General features: G+C 35.4%; 3 protein-coding genes and 1 non-coding gene across 4 annotated transcripts; all 4 read left to right on the top strand.

The window, feature by feature from the left end:
* The first annotated feature begins 1099 nt into the window (after positions 1 to 1099).
* On the top strand, positions 1100 to 2678 carry LOC102603918 (U-box domain-containing protein 28). The gene has a single exon (XM_006362751.2). It carries the CDS (start codon positions 1161 to 1163, stop codon positions 2415 to 2417), a length of 1257 nt encoding a protein of 418 aa, XP_006362813.1. The 5' UTR covers positions 1100 to 1160; the 3' UTR covers positions 2418 to 2678.
* Positions 2679 to 4410: 1732 nt separating this feature from the next.
* TRNAE-CUC (transfer RNA glutamic acid (anticodon CUC)) lies at positions 4411 to 4483 on the top strand. The gene has a single exon. It is a non-coding gene; the product is annotated as a tRNA-Glu (tRNA).
* A 3262-nt stretch (positions 4484 to 7745) lies between these two features.
* On the top strand, positions 7746 to 13644 carry LOC102603584 (protein MITOFERRINLIKE 1, chloroplastic). The gene is made up of 2 exons (XM_006362750.2): positions 7746 to 9126; positions 13273 to 13644. The coding sequence occupies exon 1, from the start codon at positions 7874 to 7876 to the stop codon at positions 9080 to 9082; it is 1209 nt and encodes a 402-aa protein (XP_006362812.1). The 5' UTR covers positions 7746 to 7873; the 3' UTR covers positions 9083 to 9126; positions 13273 to 13644.
* A 641-nt stretch (positions 13645 to 14285) lies between these two features.
* On the top strand, positions 14286 to 16492 carry LOC102581704 (L-type lectin-domain containing receptor kinase S.6). The gene has a single exon (XM_006362767.2). The coding sequence runs from the start codon at positions 14381 to 14383 to the stop codon at positions 16418 to 16420; it is 2040 nt and encodes a 679-aa protein (XP_006362829.1). The 5' UTR covers positions 14286 to 14380; the 3' UTR covers positions 16421 to 16492.
* The last annotated feature ends 1466 nt before the right edge of the window (positions 16493 to 17958 follow it).

Genomic DNA, 17958 nt, shown 5'->3' with positions numbered 1-17958 from the left:
ATTAGATGACTATACTATATTGATTTTACTTTAATTTGTAACTCTAAAGAATTGAATTGATTAGTTTAGTATGGGTATATACTGAAAACGGATAAATTGGGGAAAAGGTTTTAATAGAAGGAGAAAATAGACCAATAATAATAATAGTAATAATTTTTAATATTATAAGATTAAAAATTATTTTGATATATATCTTTTATTTTGAAATTATAAGATTTAATTATTTCTTTTTACTCTTTAAAACCCCGTACTAAAGAAATAGACAAATAAATTTAAAAAATGGATAAAGTATATAGTACTCTTTTTTTTAATATTGAATCTATGGATCATTAAGCTACCAAACGCGCTAAAATTAAATTAAAAGTTAGTTTTTTTTTTCATAAAGGATTTTTAAAAAAAATAAATAGCTGAAGTGTTTGACACTTTGACTTTACTGAATTAAATGGCCCCAAGAATATCATTATTTTCAACGTGTGGGGTCCACTTGACCAAACCCGAAAACTTGGACTCGTTGTCGCCCCCCTTTTCCCGTTTTACACGTTTACCCAAAAATTCACAACACACTACTCTACTTCATAAATAATACTCCCTCCGTTTCACAAAGAGTTACATAATTTAACTTGATACGAAATTTTAAAAAATAAAGAAATTTTTTGAATCTTGTGATTTTAAATTAAAGTTATGTCAAATGTACTAAATTGTCCTTCAATCTTGTGGCTTTAAACGTGCCACGTGGAAAGCTAAAATTAAAATGTTACTAAAAAAAGAAAAAGGTCATTCTTTTTGAAACAGACTAAGAAGAAAAAAAAATTATTTTTTAAACGAAGAAAGTACTAATAACAATAATTTTCAAAAAATTATATTTATTAAAACATTATTATATAAATTGAGACGAAAGAAGTAATATATTGCGTCACAACTCTAAGTTTTGAAGTCTTGCAAGTGATAAATAAACCAAGAGAAATTTTAAAATAGAAAGAAAGGAAAAAAAAAGAATAGCGCATTATGTTATGTGGAATATGAAAAAGAAATCCACTTGTTTAATTAAACTAACCAATATAGTTGACCAAAACGACGTCACCTAAGCCCCACTTTGACTCTCCCTTTTATAAACATCCACACGAATAATATTCTCACAAATCACTAAAGGATAGCTAAAAATGGTGAGAAATAGGAGAGAAGAATTATACGTTACCGTTCCCAGCCTTTTCCGATGTCCGATATCCATGGACGTAATGAAGTCACCGGTGAGTCTCTGCACCGGCGTCACTTACGATCGGAGTTCCATTCAAACTTGGCTTTCACAAGGTCATAATACTTGTCCCGCCACTATGCAAATCCTTCCGTCTACCGATTTCACACCTAACCTCACTCTACGTCGGCTTATCAACGTCTGGATTCAGCATCAGCCGGCGAGCTCACCGGGATCCACAACGCCGTCTTCATCCTCTGTTACAAAGTCGGAAGTTGTTGAAATTGTCAAAAGTCTCAACGGCGAGGTCGATAGGTTGAGTTCCTTGGCGAAGATTGTGGAATTTGTTAAATGTTCTGGTGAAAACAGGAGGTTTTTTGTGAATTTGAGTGATGCGATTGTGAGTGTTGTTGGAGTTTTGGTGGATTGTGATGTGGTTGAGGTTTGTGAAGCGGTTGTTGCGGTTTTGGATTTGGTTGTATCGGAAAATGAAGTGAAAGAGCAGTTGAACAAAGAGATTTTGAAGAGCGATAGGAAATTTCTGCCGAAGTTTCTTTTGATTCTTCGAAAAGGAAAGTTGAGTTCGAGGATTCAAACCGCTCGGATTCTAGAATTCATCGCATTAGACGCGGATTCGCAGCGAAAAATGGTCGAGGAGCAAGGTTTACTCTACGAATTGCACGTATTCACTAGCACGGAGACGAACCGGTTCGCGATCGAAGCCGGTTTATCAACTCTAATCGCGGTCTCAACCACCAGACCGGCGAAAAAAGAGCTAGTCCGGTTCGGAATTGTACAAACCATCGGGAAAATCCTTAGCGGTTCGGAAACCGCTCGGGCGGTGGTGGAGAAGTCATTGAAGCTGTTGGAAACAGTAGCGACGTGTACGGAAGGCAGGTCGGCGATAGGTAAAGGCGAAGAGTGCTTGTCGGTGATAGTTACAAGGCTGATGAAGAGCTCGAAAGCAGCGACAGAGCACGGGGTGACAGTACTGTGGAGCGTGTGCTGCTTGTTTCGTGATACGGAGGCGCGTGAGGTGGTGGGAAAGGCAAATGGGCTAACAAAAGTGTTACTGGTAATGCAGAGTGATTGCTCCGCGGGGGTACGGCAGATGTGTGGGGAATTAGTCAAAGCATTGCGCGTGGTGAATAATAAAGATAAGAATTATTCAAAGTCGTGTTTGGCGAGTTATGATACCAAAACTACTCACATTATGCCCTACTGAAAATATAATAAAGGCCATACCACTCTTAATTTGTGTTGACTAACCAACCATACCAAAAGAATCAAACACTAGTTTTTATTTTCTTTAAAATAATTATTACTCCATTTGTTTGTTTATAGAAATAGAATTAGGTAAGTTTCATGCTGTAAATCCAAAGGAATTCTGCTAATGATACACATGACATCAAACTGTTGGCTAAATACATCATAAGACCGTGATATTTCTTCATTGTCGTCATTAATATTATTGTTATTGGTTTTATATTGTTGTCATGATTGATCAGTGGTGGCTTGTATTAGGTATTTTATTAGTTTACGGATGATATGATATTATGATGTGTTTATTATCCATAAATTATATAAAAATTAATACATTAATAATTTATTTCTTATCCAACTATCAACCAAACGATCTCATACCGTATCGTAGAGGCTAATAATAAAGTGATGTGCTGTAATAAGTGTGAGATGACTGGATCAAAGATGGCAGGTGAGCTGGAGCTGAGACTGACCTCAAAATTATAACCTGCATTCAATTAATATCCCTTCTTCAAAAAATAAATTTCGATATCATTAATTATTTCAACGCAATAGAACTAGCCAGCAAGTAAAAAATGTTGTTGATACTAACTAGTCGCAAGTGAAAATTATGTCATATTAAACTTGTTCAAATTCAAATGGATTTGATTCAAATTTAATTTATCCAAAAATTGAGCTATTTAGTCTAAAATAGCTCAATTTGAAAATTATGTCATACGTACCTCTAATTATGTTGCATCTTTTATAACAGGAAAAAGGGTCTGAAATATATTCGAACTTTGACCGAAATTACAGTAACGATATCAAACTTTGAATATGACCTTTTACCCCCTACACTATTTAATAATGTATTTTAAAGGTATATATATGCCCACGTGGACATCATAAATATTGCATAATTATAAATATTACGTGTCCACGTGAGCACATATATATCTTTTAAATACATTATTAAATAGTGCAGGGGCTAAAAAGTCTTCCATAAAGTTTGGTATCGTAACATCAATTTCGATCAAAGTTGAAGTATTTTTCAGACATTTTTCCCTTTATAATATGTTAACAGAGTCCTAGAAAATTATGCAACTTCCACCTATAATATGTTATTGCATCGCTTGATTAATGAGAAAAAGGTGTTTGGCCAAAGCAAAAAAAAAAGGTGATCCAAGAAAGCAAGCTAAATAACTATTTCGATAACTGATCAGGCCAAAAATGAAAGCGATCAAAGAAAGCATAATGCATATTATATTTTTTCAAATCTTTCAAGATGAAAATAGAGAGATTGACTTAACTCTATCTATGTGGTTGCATACAATTTTGCTTTGAGTTAGGAGTAAGGCAAGACTCTCTCTGACGGACCTTTTTATATTATATTATGATATATGACCTTTAGCCTTTTCACCACTTTGGGTTGTCAGCTCGCTTCACACTTTTATATACACTCTCGAACCTCCGATAAACAGAATCTCCATACATGCACTTTTTGTCTCCTAGCCTCCCCTCATCCATGAATCACCCCCACCCCCACCCCAACTTATACCCCACCTTAGGTGTTGTTTGGTGTCTCTCAGATCTTCCCTTCTTGATATATATCTAAATAGAATTAAATTTTTATTTGATTCATCTGATAATATAAGTACCTTCGTAAGGACTCCATCTCAATATCAATTTGCATTATCTTATTTTTTGGAAAACAAGAATAGTAAGAAATGAAATAAGTGAATGGAAATAGAGGAATATAGTAAGAATCGAATGTTGCAATATATGATGGAAGTTAACAAGTAAGCCATTTAGTTTTTATCTCCTTTATTTTTCCTTTTTATACTCATTCTAAATGCGATAAAGTTATATTTCGAAAGAGATAATGCTTTGATTGGAGAATATCCAAATCATGGATACTCGTCTTTTCCTTTTATTCAAATGATTAATTATTAAACTAATCAATTAATATTCAACAATCCGTTGTAGTCTAGTTGGTTAGGATACTCGGCTCTCACCCGAGAGACCCGGGTTCAAGTCCCGGCAACGGAATTTTTTTATTTTTTTTTGGATAGAATTTTATAGGCCTAAATATGAATCTATTATATTGTGTAGTAACTTTTATTATTTAATATTATTTTTTGATTTGGATCGATTTTTATAGGCCTAAATATGAATCTATGATATTTTGTAGTAACTTTTATTATTTAATTTATTTCTTTTCCCTGCTTTAATTTTGTTATTACAATTTCCTCCGTCCCATATTAGTTCGATTTTCATCGACCTGAATATGAATCTATTATATTTTATTAGTAACTTTTGTTTTGTAATTTGTTTCTTTTCCCTGCTTTAATTTTGTAATTACTGCTTTCTCCGTTCTATATTAATTGATTATTTTTTTTATACTCATATTAAGAAATTATAAATAAGATGGTAATTTTGCCAATTCACCTCTTAAGAACTTCTTTGGAACTTTATAAATAAGTGTGAATATTTTTAAAAAGAATTAATTGCAAGGATAATATGGGGAAAAAATCAATTAATGCTTTCTTGATTTAGTAAAGTGATCAACTTATATGAGACAACTATTTTTAGTATAATGAATTAATAACATACAATTGTGATATCGAAAAATCTCTTGTTCTTAAATATCAATTGTCTTTAGTTGCAATAGGAACATATTTCGCATATGTGAAGATTGAATTTCATTCATTTTTTGCTTGAAACTTTTGCTTTATTGGGTTGAATTCAGTCATTTATACTTAAAGTTTATGCACATATAATTAAAGTTTAATTATTATTTTTTTCAAACGTCAATCATATGCAACTTCAAATTTGTAAATTTTACACATCATGAATAGGTATAATTATAAGTTTGAATCATTTGATCGTCTAATTTACAAAATATGTACAAAATGTAAAGATCGTGTAAGTTTCGTAATGACGAAATGATCTGATAAACCCTTATACTTGTATGAATTTGTATTATGGACCATTCTACTTAACATTTTATCAACTGAACTCTTACACTCATTAAAACACAATATATCAAACATCTTTGACCATTGACCATAGTTATGTGAAATTAAGATGGATGAGTTGGCGAGGTATGTAAAGACAAGTGAATAACATATTTAAATTTAAAAAGTATGAAATAATAATTTTTTATTTATAAAAAAGTCATCTTCTTCCCCTCACCTCACCTTCTTCGGCCATCCCCGCACCAACCTTCTTTTTCAGCCTACCCACCACCCCAATCCCCCTTTTCAGCCATCCCCAACCCCTTCTTTCAAGCTTCAGCTACGCCCCAGTCCCCACCCATCTTTGCCTCAACTTTCTTTTCAGTCACCCCCACCCTATTGGTAGACCCAATTCTTTTTTTTTCTTTCATTTTAGTTTCATCAAACACTACTATTTAAGAATAAAATTTTCAAATACAAAAGGCTTACAAAGGAAGGAAAGAAAAGGAAACAAAGAAAGATTAATTTAGATCTAATTTAAGATTCAAAATTTTCTTTTCAAGACTTTCATTTTTCGATAACCCTCTTTTTTTTTATAATGAAGACAAGTTTAAACGGTAGGAAAAGAGACTAAGAAGGTGGAGGTAATGGTGGTTGTTGGTCAGGAGAGGTGGACGGAAGTTGGAAGAAGGTGAGAGAAATAATAATTTTACTTTAAAGAATTATTTACCTCTTATTTAATATTTTGATTAATAATTTTAAAAAATAGTTAATGAATATAATTAGGGAAAAGGGTCAAAAATATCCCTCAACTTTGTTTTATTGGTTGATTTTACCTCTGCCGTTAAAAGCAAGTTATTTTTACCCCTCCCGTCAATAAACTTAACAAATATACCCCTCTTTGGATGGAAAGCCCCAAATTAATTAAAATTACCCGATTTTATTTAAATTACACAATTTTAACCCGACCCATCCCACTTAATAATATAACCCCTTTTTTTTTTACACAAATCAACTTTGTTTTCCCATCACCACCAAAGCCACCACCCTCTCCGAGATCTCCTTCACACCACCGCCAAAACCACCACCTCTCCCACTACTCTACCTCCTCCAAGTCAGCAGCCCTATCAAGAGTCAATTTCTTGCTTTCTAAGACCAAATCCCTTCTGGTTTCCAGCAAAAGTTAACATAACCAAAAATTGTAATCCCCAAGAATAACACAATTATCAAGAGTAGAAAACAAAATCAGCTCTCCACTTGAGCAAAGCACCCTCATAAATACCCAATTCTCCACTAGGCAACTCGATCCTAAGCAACTTAATTTCATCAAAATTCTTCAAAAGTTGTGTAGGGGAGTGATGGGTAACAAATTTTTGCTCAAAATCATCATCGACAAGAGACGATGAAGCAGTACATCGTCGGGAAGAAATGGAGATCAACTGAGTAAGGGATTGAAAGGGTTTAACAAAGTAGCTGGTAAAGCTACCGCTAAAGCTGCCACAAAGAACCCAAAAGCTACCCTTAATAACACAGATGCATATAAAGTAGGCCACCCCAGAAGAAGAAATTGAGATTGTGGGGTTTGAGGAATTAGCTAAAATAGTCGATTTGTACCAAGAAAGTACTGATTTGTGAAAATTCCAAGAAATCGATAGCAAAATTGCGTAAACAGAGATGAATAACAAGACCCATGTTCTTCTTTTGCTCATGATTTTGATGAAGAATATAGAGGAGATTATAAAAAAATAAAAGTACAATAATTAAGAATAAACACTTTGAAATCTATGATGGTTTGTGGCTGATGACTTGGAGGAGGTAGAGTAGTGGGAGAGGTGGTGGAGATCTCGGAGAGGGTGGTGGCTTTTTGGTGGTGGTTTAAGTGGAGGTGGTGGTGGGGGAAAACAAAGTTAGATTTGGGTAAAAGAAATGGGTTATATTATTAAGTGGGTCGGGTCGGATCGGGTTAAAATTGTGTAATTTAAGTAAAATCGGGTAATTTTAATTAATTTGGGGATTTCCATTCAAAGAGGGGTATATTTGTTAAATTTATTAACGGCAGGGGTAAAAATAACTTCCTTTTAATGGCAGGGGTAAAGTCAACCAATAAAACAAAGTTGAGGGGTAATTATGATGTGTTATTAATTTATGTCACATGGATTTGACATGTCATCTATTTGAGGGAGAGTGAGCTACACACATGATAAGATGGATTTAAAAATCTATCTTTTGATTGAGTTTAATGATTTAGTTGGTAAAGTATTAAGTAAAAATATTCACAATACAAACGTATACAAGTGTAGGGGTCCATTAGATTATTTCGTCTGAGTAATTTGTAAGTGGGCTAAAATCAAGTATCCAAGCCCATCCAAAGGTGCATCTAACGACCTCACATCTCGTCCCTACCAACAGGTTTTGGCTTTCCATTTTCTTTCATCACATCCGAAACTATGCTCCAAAGCCAAAAATCAGTGAGAAAATAGCCATGGAAACTCGAATTGGCAACTCCCTTAGCCTCCTTCTACAAGACCCCAATGAACTCAAAACTGACTTCAACTCCCTCTTCAACAATCTCAACACTTCCTTTTTTTCTACCCCAATTCTACATCACAAGAACCCTAAATCAACAAACCATCGTTTCACTCCCAATTTCAAGTTTTGCTCAACTTCTGTTTCAATTGAAGCACAAATCAAGAACCCCACTTCGAATTTTCTAAAACCTGCTACTAGGGACTCCTCAAAAGTTCAGGTTCTGTTCAAGAATCTTTCTGTTGTTGAAAGAGCACTTATTGGTGCAGCTGGTGGTGGCATTGCTGGTGCATTCACCTATGTATGTCTTCTCCCACTTGACACAATCAAAACTAAGCTTCAAACTAAAGGGGCATCGGAAATTTACAGTGGAGCAATTGATGCTTTTGTCAAGACTTTTCAAAGTAAGGGGATTCTTGGGTTTTACAGTGGTATTTCAGCTGTAATTGTTGGGTCTACTGCTTCTTCTGCTGTGTATTTTGGGACTTGTGAGTTTGGAAAGTCAATCTTGTCGAAATTTCCGCAATACCCATCTGTGCTTATCCCACCAACAGCTGGTGCAATGGGGAATATAGTCTCATCTGCTATAATGGTGCCGAAGGAGTTGATTACTCAGAGAATGCAGGCTGGGGCTAAAGGGAGGTCTTGGCAGGTGTTAATGAGAATCTTGGAAAAAGATGGAATTTTGGGGTTGTATGCTGGATATAGTGCTACATTGTTGAGGAATTTGCCTGCTGGGGTTTTGAGTTATTCGTCATTTGAGTACTTGAAAGCCGCGGTATTGAGTAATGTGAAGAAGGAACGTTTGGAGCCATTTCAGAGTGTTTGTTGTGGGGCATTGGCTGGTGCAATATCAGCTTCACTAACAACCCCTTTGGATGTGGTGAAGACTAGGTTGATGACTCAAGTTCATTCTGAAGCTGCCAATAAGGTTGGTGCTGTAATGGTTACTGGCGTCTCAGCTACTGTTAGACAGATATTGACAGAAGAAGGCTGGGTTGGTTTTACACGGGGAATGGGTCCTAGAGTACTTCATAGTGCTTGTTTTTCAGCTCTAGGGTACTTCGCGTTTGAGACCGCTAGGCTTACAATTTTGGATCAGTATCTGAAGCATAAGGAGCTAGAGACTTTGGTTCCTGATGATGATGCAACCCAGGCCAATTAGAATGTATGAGTAATGGTTCTTACATACAGCTGTTAAAACCTTTTGTAAGTGCACTTCTTTCTTATTGTTTACAATCATATCTCTGTAGATTAATGTCTTCACAAGTTGAAACCTTTTGACCTTACAAGTTGGAGAAGAAGAATGTCTCTGGATTTGTTTGCTAAGTTTAGGCGGATATGTGTCGTTGCTCCTGCTTTTTTCTCTCTTATTCTGGCACTATATTACTACCTTATAGCTCAAATGATTTGAAATGTAGTTTGGTGAGCTCTGGTTGAAAGCAGCACGACTTTTACATATCGAATCTTATGTAATCCATTTATTGCAAAAATCAACTAAACAAAAACAAAACAACTGCTTGTCTTCTAATTATGTATGACACTTGGGGTAATAGTGTAGTATATGCTTACCGGACTGAAAATGTGAGAACATCAATCTGCAGTTGAATAATTAATTTACGTTTAATGAAGTCGTACAAGAGAATGCCTTATTTTGGAGCTTCACATTTATAGATTGAAAGACAACAAAAATGGACCCCAGAAAAAATGGAATGGATAGCAGCAGGGTAACACAATGTAAAGATGGATACAAACACTATTGGTTGGTTTGCTTGTTGACAGAATGATTGTGTCACATACTTCTTCATAGGAAATGAGTATTTCTTAGGTTGCAGGTTTTTCTTTTTTATTTCTTTGGTTTTCTTTTCATTGAGTGGGATACAATGGAATACAAACTACAAATTAACCCAACTGTTGACGTGACAGTGTTTTCTGGTGAGTTGTTGTAGCCAAGTCCTGTGTAGGAGGATTGTTTTCCTGGTTGACCTTTGTGGCTGAATTAGTATTATGCTTAATCGTGTTTACATGCCCTATAGCCCTACTCTGCTATGTCTGATGCAGAGAAAAGTTTTATACTGAATTCAAGTCGCCTGAATGACATTTGAAATTTGTATTTTTTTCGGATCATCATCAGTTAGAATATGTCCTTTAACTCTGCTATTAGGCTGTCCGTGTGCTGGATTCATCCTACATATCATACAACATCTTCAATCATGACACTGAATGCGAAGAATTCCTCCAAAAGCATAATGTACTGAGCATCCCTTTAAGCAACCATAACAAACTTGTAAAGCTGATCAAATAGAAAAATGAGGTAAAAAAGGGAACTGCAATGTCAGCTGAGAAAAATATCTTGAAATCTGTTGAATGATGTTATTCAGGGGATCTTCCTCCACATCATTTATTGCTTTCCAGAGTTCCCTGCTTGCATATAATTTGGTTTTCTCAGATCTGGGTTGTACTTATTTAAATGACTGTAGTGGTTGGGCCAGCTTCGCATTCCTTGATGATTCCATCACGTACCTGCTGCCTCATACCAGGACAGGTACTTGGTAACTCTGCCTCCAAGACTTGGGCAGATAGGAAGAAATCACCTAGTGTTTGTTTGTTTTGCTTCGGTTGAGATTTGAACCTAAGACCTCATGATTCCTCTCCCACTTAGTTGACCACCAGGCTGCACCTACTTAGCTCAAGGTTGTTCATTTTATCCATTGTCAATTCTAGGTCCTCAATGGTTTGATATGCTAGTTGGAAAGAGGATATCCTAACGGATATTTCCCCACCTAGGTAGACCCTATTTGATCAATCTGATATATGCAATTGCTAAAGCACTGACTTCAACCTTCTCTTGTTTCCGCTTTCTGACAAGAATGTTGTAATCAACATTTTCCTGTTTCCAAATTTATGGGAATGAAGGTTGTGATTGCCCAATCTTTAGGGAACAGAAAGCCTTTATTAACATACTCAAACTTATTATTAGTTTTGATTTTTTTCGATGAAGTCTTATGATAAGTTGTGAATTTCATAAAACAAAATAAGTTTGTGACTCTTGATAGAAGTACCTTGATGCTCCTTGACATAAAATTATAATCAAATGACTGGTTTCATGATAAGAATATCCAAACGAAACATAACATTGCATTAATAATCATCCATCAATCCTTAAACTGGGTTAGGAGGGTATTCGGATGTCCACAACCCCCATTCCAGATTACCTTTACATTTTAGTATGTGTGGAAGCACATCATTTTCTGGTTGTGCATACTACACCTTCACCTTGGTGCTGCAATTTTTTTAATTCAAAAGAAAAAAAAATTAAAACAAATTGTGAAAGTGATTCTTTGCACGTTTGTTCTTGGAATTCTGCATGTATTGGATGGATATGTATTTTATTTCATTTGACAGTTGGACTTGGGCCACTTGGCAATTCAGTTTGGTCCCTGAGACTGTCAGGAGAATATTATAATGTAGATTGAACACTCTCATAATTCTCAACTTTGGAGTACATTTTCTAAGAAATAGGAATGGGATAGCAAATATTTCTTGTGTTATTGCATCATCAACTTGTGTTAGAACACAATGCTCCTTGACACTGAAGTTGATTGGGTCTGTGATCTGATATCTCCTATTAGTAGAGTGTTTCTTTTCCATTGATCATCTCAAAATATTTTCAAGGAGGCAGGACAGTAAGGGGGGTGAGGGGATTTAGCGTGATTAACTCTGTATATCAGTTAAATACCACTAAATGTAATGATTAGGTTAGCATATAGTTCATACAGGTAGTAACTGCAGAAATGTTTCTCTAGGACATATACTCATTTTTCAGTTAATACACTGATCAAACAACTCTTATTCAAAAAATACTGATCAAATAACTGAAAGGATCACAGCATACTAGGCAATGGTTATCAGCAAATAATCATGAAAGATATGTTTCAGGTACCTGGGGCCTATAAACTTCTCTATTTTTCCTTTTGTTTTTACTGCTGAAGCCTGCTGCAACCATCTTGTGTATTGTGACCTATGCTTCTCAATCAAAATTAATAATCATGGGAGCTTTTATTCAAGAGAAATTAATTTAACTGAAATTCACATCCAAATTTCTTATGTCAACTTCAGACAAAAATGATCTAAATACTTTGACAGACATCTATGTTGTACATCTTAGATGCATGCTTTCCCCCTTATAAGGTTGTGCTCTGGGCTGAAAGATATGTTTACTTTTTTGACTTAACAATTCCAAGTACTAATGTTCTTAAGTCTTCCAATTTTAAAAATATGTTGAAGTGACTTAGAGGATTGATAAGTGGATGAAATAATTGGTGGTTGTGACTTTTCACAAACGATATTTCCACCTTGTTTTATGCGTTAAGCAGATTTTCAAAGATCACATCTTGTTATAAATAAATAGGTAAAAGAGTTTCTGTTGGGATATAGACATACAGTTTCTTCAGGTTTTTAGCAGCATAGTTCTATGAGTACTGTAGTACCATATCGGCCAAATAGCCGTGAACTCTATAGTTTTATTAGTTTTCTTTTCAGTTTTTTCCTTTTCTTGGAGCTTCTGCCGCTTTTGTTTTTGCCAGCATACAGTTTTTGTTTTGATCTATTTATTTCACTAAGGGGGGTCACAATATGAAGAAGAATGCACACGAAGAAGTTGAAGGGGTTTCAACATTTACTATATATATACATTAAAAATAATAATTAACTGACCATATACAAACAATGTAATTTTCCATTGAAGGGGGTTCGGACCCCTCGGCCCTACCTAGCTCCGCCCCTGGCTTTGAGATTTTATGTCAAATTAAATCGCCATATTGATTCTGAAGAGAAGTTCTATAGTCTACCTTGTGGTGATATTAAGCCAAGAGAATTGGGCAAACTTGGATAGGAACATATTTTGTTTATGACACTGAAAGATTATTGTCCTGCCAAGCCACTTCCTTTTAATTGAGCCTTCTTCTCCTCGTCTAGATAGCCTTATAGTTAGAAATACTATGTTGTCGAGTTTGAGTATCAATCATGCTATAATGAAAGAAGTCTTAATGGATTGTTCAGCCAAATAATGTGAAGAGTTGCATCTTAAACCCATAAAAGCTCTTAATACTCAGTGTCTTCTGTTCTTCCAAGCCATTATTTGGACTTTGATCTCTAAAAGGCAATGCACATCTGTGATGATTATGTGTGTTAAGTACTTCTTAATTAGCAGAAAAGAAAGAAGCTCCTTTCTTTGTAGCTATGCCTTCTATTGAGATATGCAATTATTTTAACCAGTTCTACAGTATATTTTAGTTGGTTGGTTCTTTTACTCTCGTCTGCTGATCCGTTGACCCTTTTTTCTTTCTTTTGTAGATGCATTAAACGAAGCAGTAGCCCTGTTCGGGACTTCTCTCTTCAGTTACCCATGCCTGTCATCGGCAGCAAGAATCCTACCTTGTAATTCCTGTAACTAGTTCAGAGACTTAGTTATTTTGTGTCAATGAATAGTATACAATAAATAATTATATCGGAAAGAGTATCTTTTCCAAGGTACGAGCTCATAGTTGTGCCCCCTCCTTAGAGACTTGAAAATTTTCATCTTTAGAAAAGCTTCCTCGCTGATTGTATTTAAGTCAAGAAAGGCTTGTTTGGTGCTCCAAAATACCAACATTTTCAATATGATTTGCAGTTTCATCAATGAAGAATTTGTGTATCACACCTGAACAAGTGATGCTCTTACCAGCAGCTACCTTCCTTCTTCTGTCAATTCAACAATGACTTTCTTGGAGTGAGTTGCATCATTTGGTTTTGGCTTCACTAGTGTATACCTCGTGGAATCAGCCATAAGTTGATTTCCAAACTTATGATACTGAAATTATATGGTTGAGTTGTTGCATGTAGATGATGACATTCCAATTCAATTTCTTTACATTGTTAAGATTTTTTCTGTACGAAGTTGCATTCCAAATTTCTTGTATAATTTGATACGTGAGCTCTTCTTTTTCTCTGTTTTTTCATGATACTTTAATTGGAAAAATCTTAGGCAACGCGGTCATAGTATAATTTGATCCAAACACATCTTTCACAAAAGAGTATACCCATATATATATGTAATACATAAGATTGTGAAAGTAGTTTTCAAGGAAACTTATGTATCAGTGTACGCATTTTGTAAACTAGATAGACAATTTTCCGTATTTTTTTCTAATCGAACAGTTAGCAATTAAATAAGTAACCAAAAGATATTTAAAGCCCAGCCCAGTTGCACTCTTAACAATCTCAACCCGACCCGAATTATTAACCCAAGTAACTATACTAACCGCTCTACGTCTCCCGCTCAATTGATGCAAAACAGCAAAGCTCTCTGCTTCTGCAATTCTGCAAAAACCCACCAAATATCCAAACAGTAACCGAAGATCCAACCAATATCTGCAAAAACCCAGAAATCAAACTCAGAAAATATTCAGAATTCATAATCAAGATGCGTTTTTGTTTGCAAAATCTCACAAGGGTCACTCTGTTCTTCATCTTCACCATAAATTCACCTTCCCTTTCAGCTCCTTTCTTGCCTATAAACAATGTAACTCTTTATGGCGATGCTTCATTCACCGCAAAATCAATCACCCTCACCCAAGAACGCAACTGTTCATCATCATCATCAACACCTCCCATTTCTGGCATTGGAAGAGCTTTCTACACATACCCAGTTCGTTTTCTTGATTCTTTAACCAATAACACTGCTTCTTTCTTGTGTACTTTCTCTTTTACTATACTTCCAACCCCTTCTTGCCCTTTTGGTGATGGCATGGGGTTTTTGGTCACTTCTGATGTTGATTCTTTGAGCATCTCTGATGGGTATATGGGTCTTCCGAATCCCGACTCGGAAGATTCCTTCTTGGCTGTGGAATTCAATGCCAATGATAACCGTATTGGTGTTGATACTAAAGAAATTAGGTCTTTGGCTTCTACTAATGTTGATTCAGCTGGGATTGATTTGAAAAGTGGGAAAGAAATGGCGGGTCGGATTGAGTATAAAGATTCAGAGAAAATGATCAGAGTTTGGATTGGGTATGAACTGCAAATTAGGCCTCCTAATCCTGTTCTTTCTACCAGAATTGATGTTTCCAATCAGTTGAAGGAGTTTATGAGGATTGGTTTCACTGCTAAAGGGTCTGCAGTTTATAGCATTAGTCGTTGGCGATTTAGAACGTTTGGATTGATTTCGTCTCCAATATCATCGTCTTGGGATCAATCCGATGAAGGAAACTGTTTGATGTGTTTCCCTGAAGAGGAAATTGGTGGGCATATTTCTGATTCTCATCATAGTAGTAGTAGTAGTGGTAGTAAAAGTTTACTGAAATTGACTTATGGAGGGTTAGCTGCAATTGTCACACTTGTTGGTTGTGCTTTGTCTGTTGTGTTTGTTCTTGCGTTGAGAAGGAAAAAACGCGATAGAGTAGGGGAGACCAATGAACGGCAAATGTGTAGATTACAAGGAAATAGAGTGCCTCAAAGATTGTCATTATCTGAAATAAAATCAGCTACAGAGTGTTTTAATCATGAAAGGATAATCGGAGAAGGAGCATCTGCTGTTGTGTATGAAGGGGAAATTCCTTCTAGGGGATCTGTGGCTGTTAAGAGATTTGTCCAAGGGAGTAGATTGGGTCCTTCACATATTCCTTTTAATACTGAATTTGCTTCTATGGTTGGCTGTTTAAGACACAAGAATTTGATTCAGCTTCAAGGGTGGTGTTGTGAGAGGAATGAATTGGTGCTAGTGTATGAATTCATGCCTAATGGTAGCCTTGACAAAATCCTCCACGAGCGATCGCATTTGACTAAGTTTCTGACATGGGAGAGAAGATTGAACATAGTTATTGGTGTGTCATCTGCTCTTATGTATCTTCATGAAGAGTGTGAGAATCATATAATCCACAGAGATGTGAAGAGTTGCAATATAATGCTTGATGCTGAGTTCAATGCCAAGCTTGGAGATTTCGGTTTAGCAGAGGTGTTTGATAATTCTAAGACAAGGGATGCTACTGTACCAGCTGGAACAATGGGATATTTTGCACCTGAGTATGTCTATACTGGTATTCCAACTGTTAAAACAGATGTGTATAGCTTTGGTGTTGTGGTACTGGAAGTGGCATCAGGTAGAAAGCCTATCGACGAAGGTGGTGGTTTGATTACTGATTGGGTGTGGGACTTGTGGGAGAAAGGGAGGATAACTGAGGCTGCTGATCCTAAACTAATGGGGCGGTTTCAGAAGAATGAAATGGATAGAATGCTCATTGTGGGACTTTCTTGTGTGCATCCCGATCATGAGAAGAGACCGCGAATGAGAGATGTTTTCCGTATGCTTAAAGATGAAGCTCCACTTCTCATTTTACCTCCAATGAAGCCCACTGTGAGAATTCAATCTGTTTTACCAGAGAGCTGTGAAGAAATCATGAATTGGGCTGCAAGAATGGAGGATACACCATGGTCCACTCCCAGAACTCATTTTAGCAAGAACTAGCTTTTAGCAGCTGAATTGTTGTTTGTACACCTGCTGAACTGTGTTTAAGTCACAAGGATTGTTTCATTTTTTGTGCTATTCAACATTTATGTCAATACTTACTACATTGAAATGTCTGATTTTTACTTATGTTTGCAACACTTATTTTCCTCTTCTTAAAGTTTGATCAACATATTGTACCTTATAGGCCTATACAATAGGTACTCCTAAAGATTTCAGCAAGCTCATACAACAACAATTCCTCCGACGCATCCGTTATGGTTAAATCTCATCATATGCTATTTCATATTCATATGCCCTCTAACTTGAACTTCCTTACTTCCCAGGGTTTCCACTGCCTAACTAGACTTCTCATTCATCGGAAGTAAGGGCTAAGAGTTATCATGAGTTTACTCCGGCTTATCTACTAAAGGCTGTAACTTTGAACTCAACTCTAAGATCATAGAAGCAATGTTGCAGAAAAAGAAGGTTTGTTGCAATGTAGCTCCATAAGAACCATAAATAGAAACACATGAAATATTAGCAGAAATAGAGATTTTAGGCGCAATAGAAAGGAATGCTGTAATCGGGGTGGGTATCTCATATCCCCTTTTTCTTTTCGTATGATTTTGCTTACTATACCTATTGCTGTAGCATTATAAACTGCATTGTTACTCTTGTTGCCGTCGGAATAAATCTGACCCCTTCCCCTGTTCCCGCCTACGTATATAGGATATTTTAGAAGTGAGCATCCTTCTTAGTAGCAGGGTTCGGGGAAAGAATAGGGAAGGTTATTTCACCATATTTTTTACTAGGGACAAGGCCTACCACAAGAATAATTTTTTATTGGGGCGATATACCCATTTAATCCCACAAGTGAGTCTGAAGAGGATCGAATATACGCAAACCTTACACCTATCTTATAGAAGTAGAGAGATTGTTTTCAAAAGACCACAACTCAAGTGCATCAAATCAATTTTTTGTCATTTTTTTTTTTGTATTTCACCTTAGTTTTAAAGTCCAATAGATAAGTTGGATTAAATGTGCTCCACTTTAGCAAATTTAAGAGATCGATGATGCTCAAGATTATATTTAAAGGATCAAAACATAATTTAGATGTATTTTTTATTGTTAACTCTTAATAATTCATTATACAATCATTCTAGCGAGACATTAAATCAATTAGTTCAAGTATAAATAAACTAGTGGAACAAAAAGTTTAATTTCCATTTAATAAGAAACTTTACCTTGTTATGCACCTAATAGAGTAAGAATTTATTCCAAGCTAATATTTATATCAACTCAATAGATATACTTTTAACATTTAATCGTGATTAATTAGCATATATTTCCTTATTAAATCAGTCAACAATAATAAATTTATATAATTTAATGTAAACATCCAATAAGAGCAAGCATTTACCTACTTAATATTTATGTGAAATAAAAGATAATCTTAAATTTTACGCTGATTATTTATATTTAATGATTTAGTGAGCTGATATATTTTTTCTGTCTTAATTTATGTGATATTTTTTTCATTTTTAGTTTGTCATAAG

The sequence above is a fragment of the Solanum tuberosum genome, unplaced genomic scaffold (assembly GCF_000226075.1).
Source record: "Solanum tuberosum cultivar DM 1-3 516 R44 unplaced genomic scaffold, SolTub_3.0 scf00420, whole genome shotgun sequence".
NCBI lineage: Eukaryota > Viridiplantae > Streptophyta > Magnoliopsida > Solanales > Solanaceae > Solanum > Solanum tuberosum.
This window is presented reverse-complemented; position numbering and strand designations above follow the sequence as displayed.

Excerpts from the sequence above, each read along its gene's own strand:
- LOC102603918 (XM_006362751.2), top strand. The coding sequence starts at position 1,161 with ATGGTGAGAAATAGGAGAGAAGAATTATACGTTACCGTTCCCAGCCTT.
- LOC102603584 (XM_006362750.2), top strand. The coding sequence starts at position 7,874 with ATGGAAACTCGAATTGGCAACTCCCTTAGCCTCCTTCTACAAGACCCC.
- LOC102581704 (XM_006362767.2), top strand. The coding sequence starts at position 14,381 with ATGCGTTTTTGTTTGCAAAATCTCACAAGGGTCACTCTGTTCTTCATC.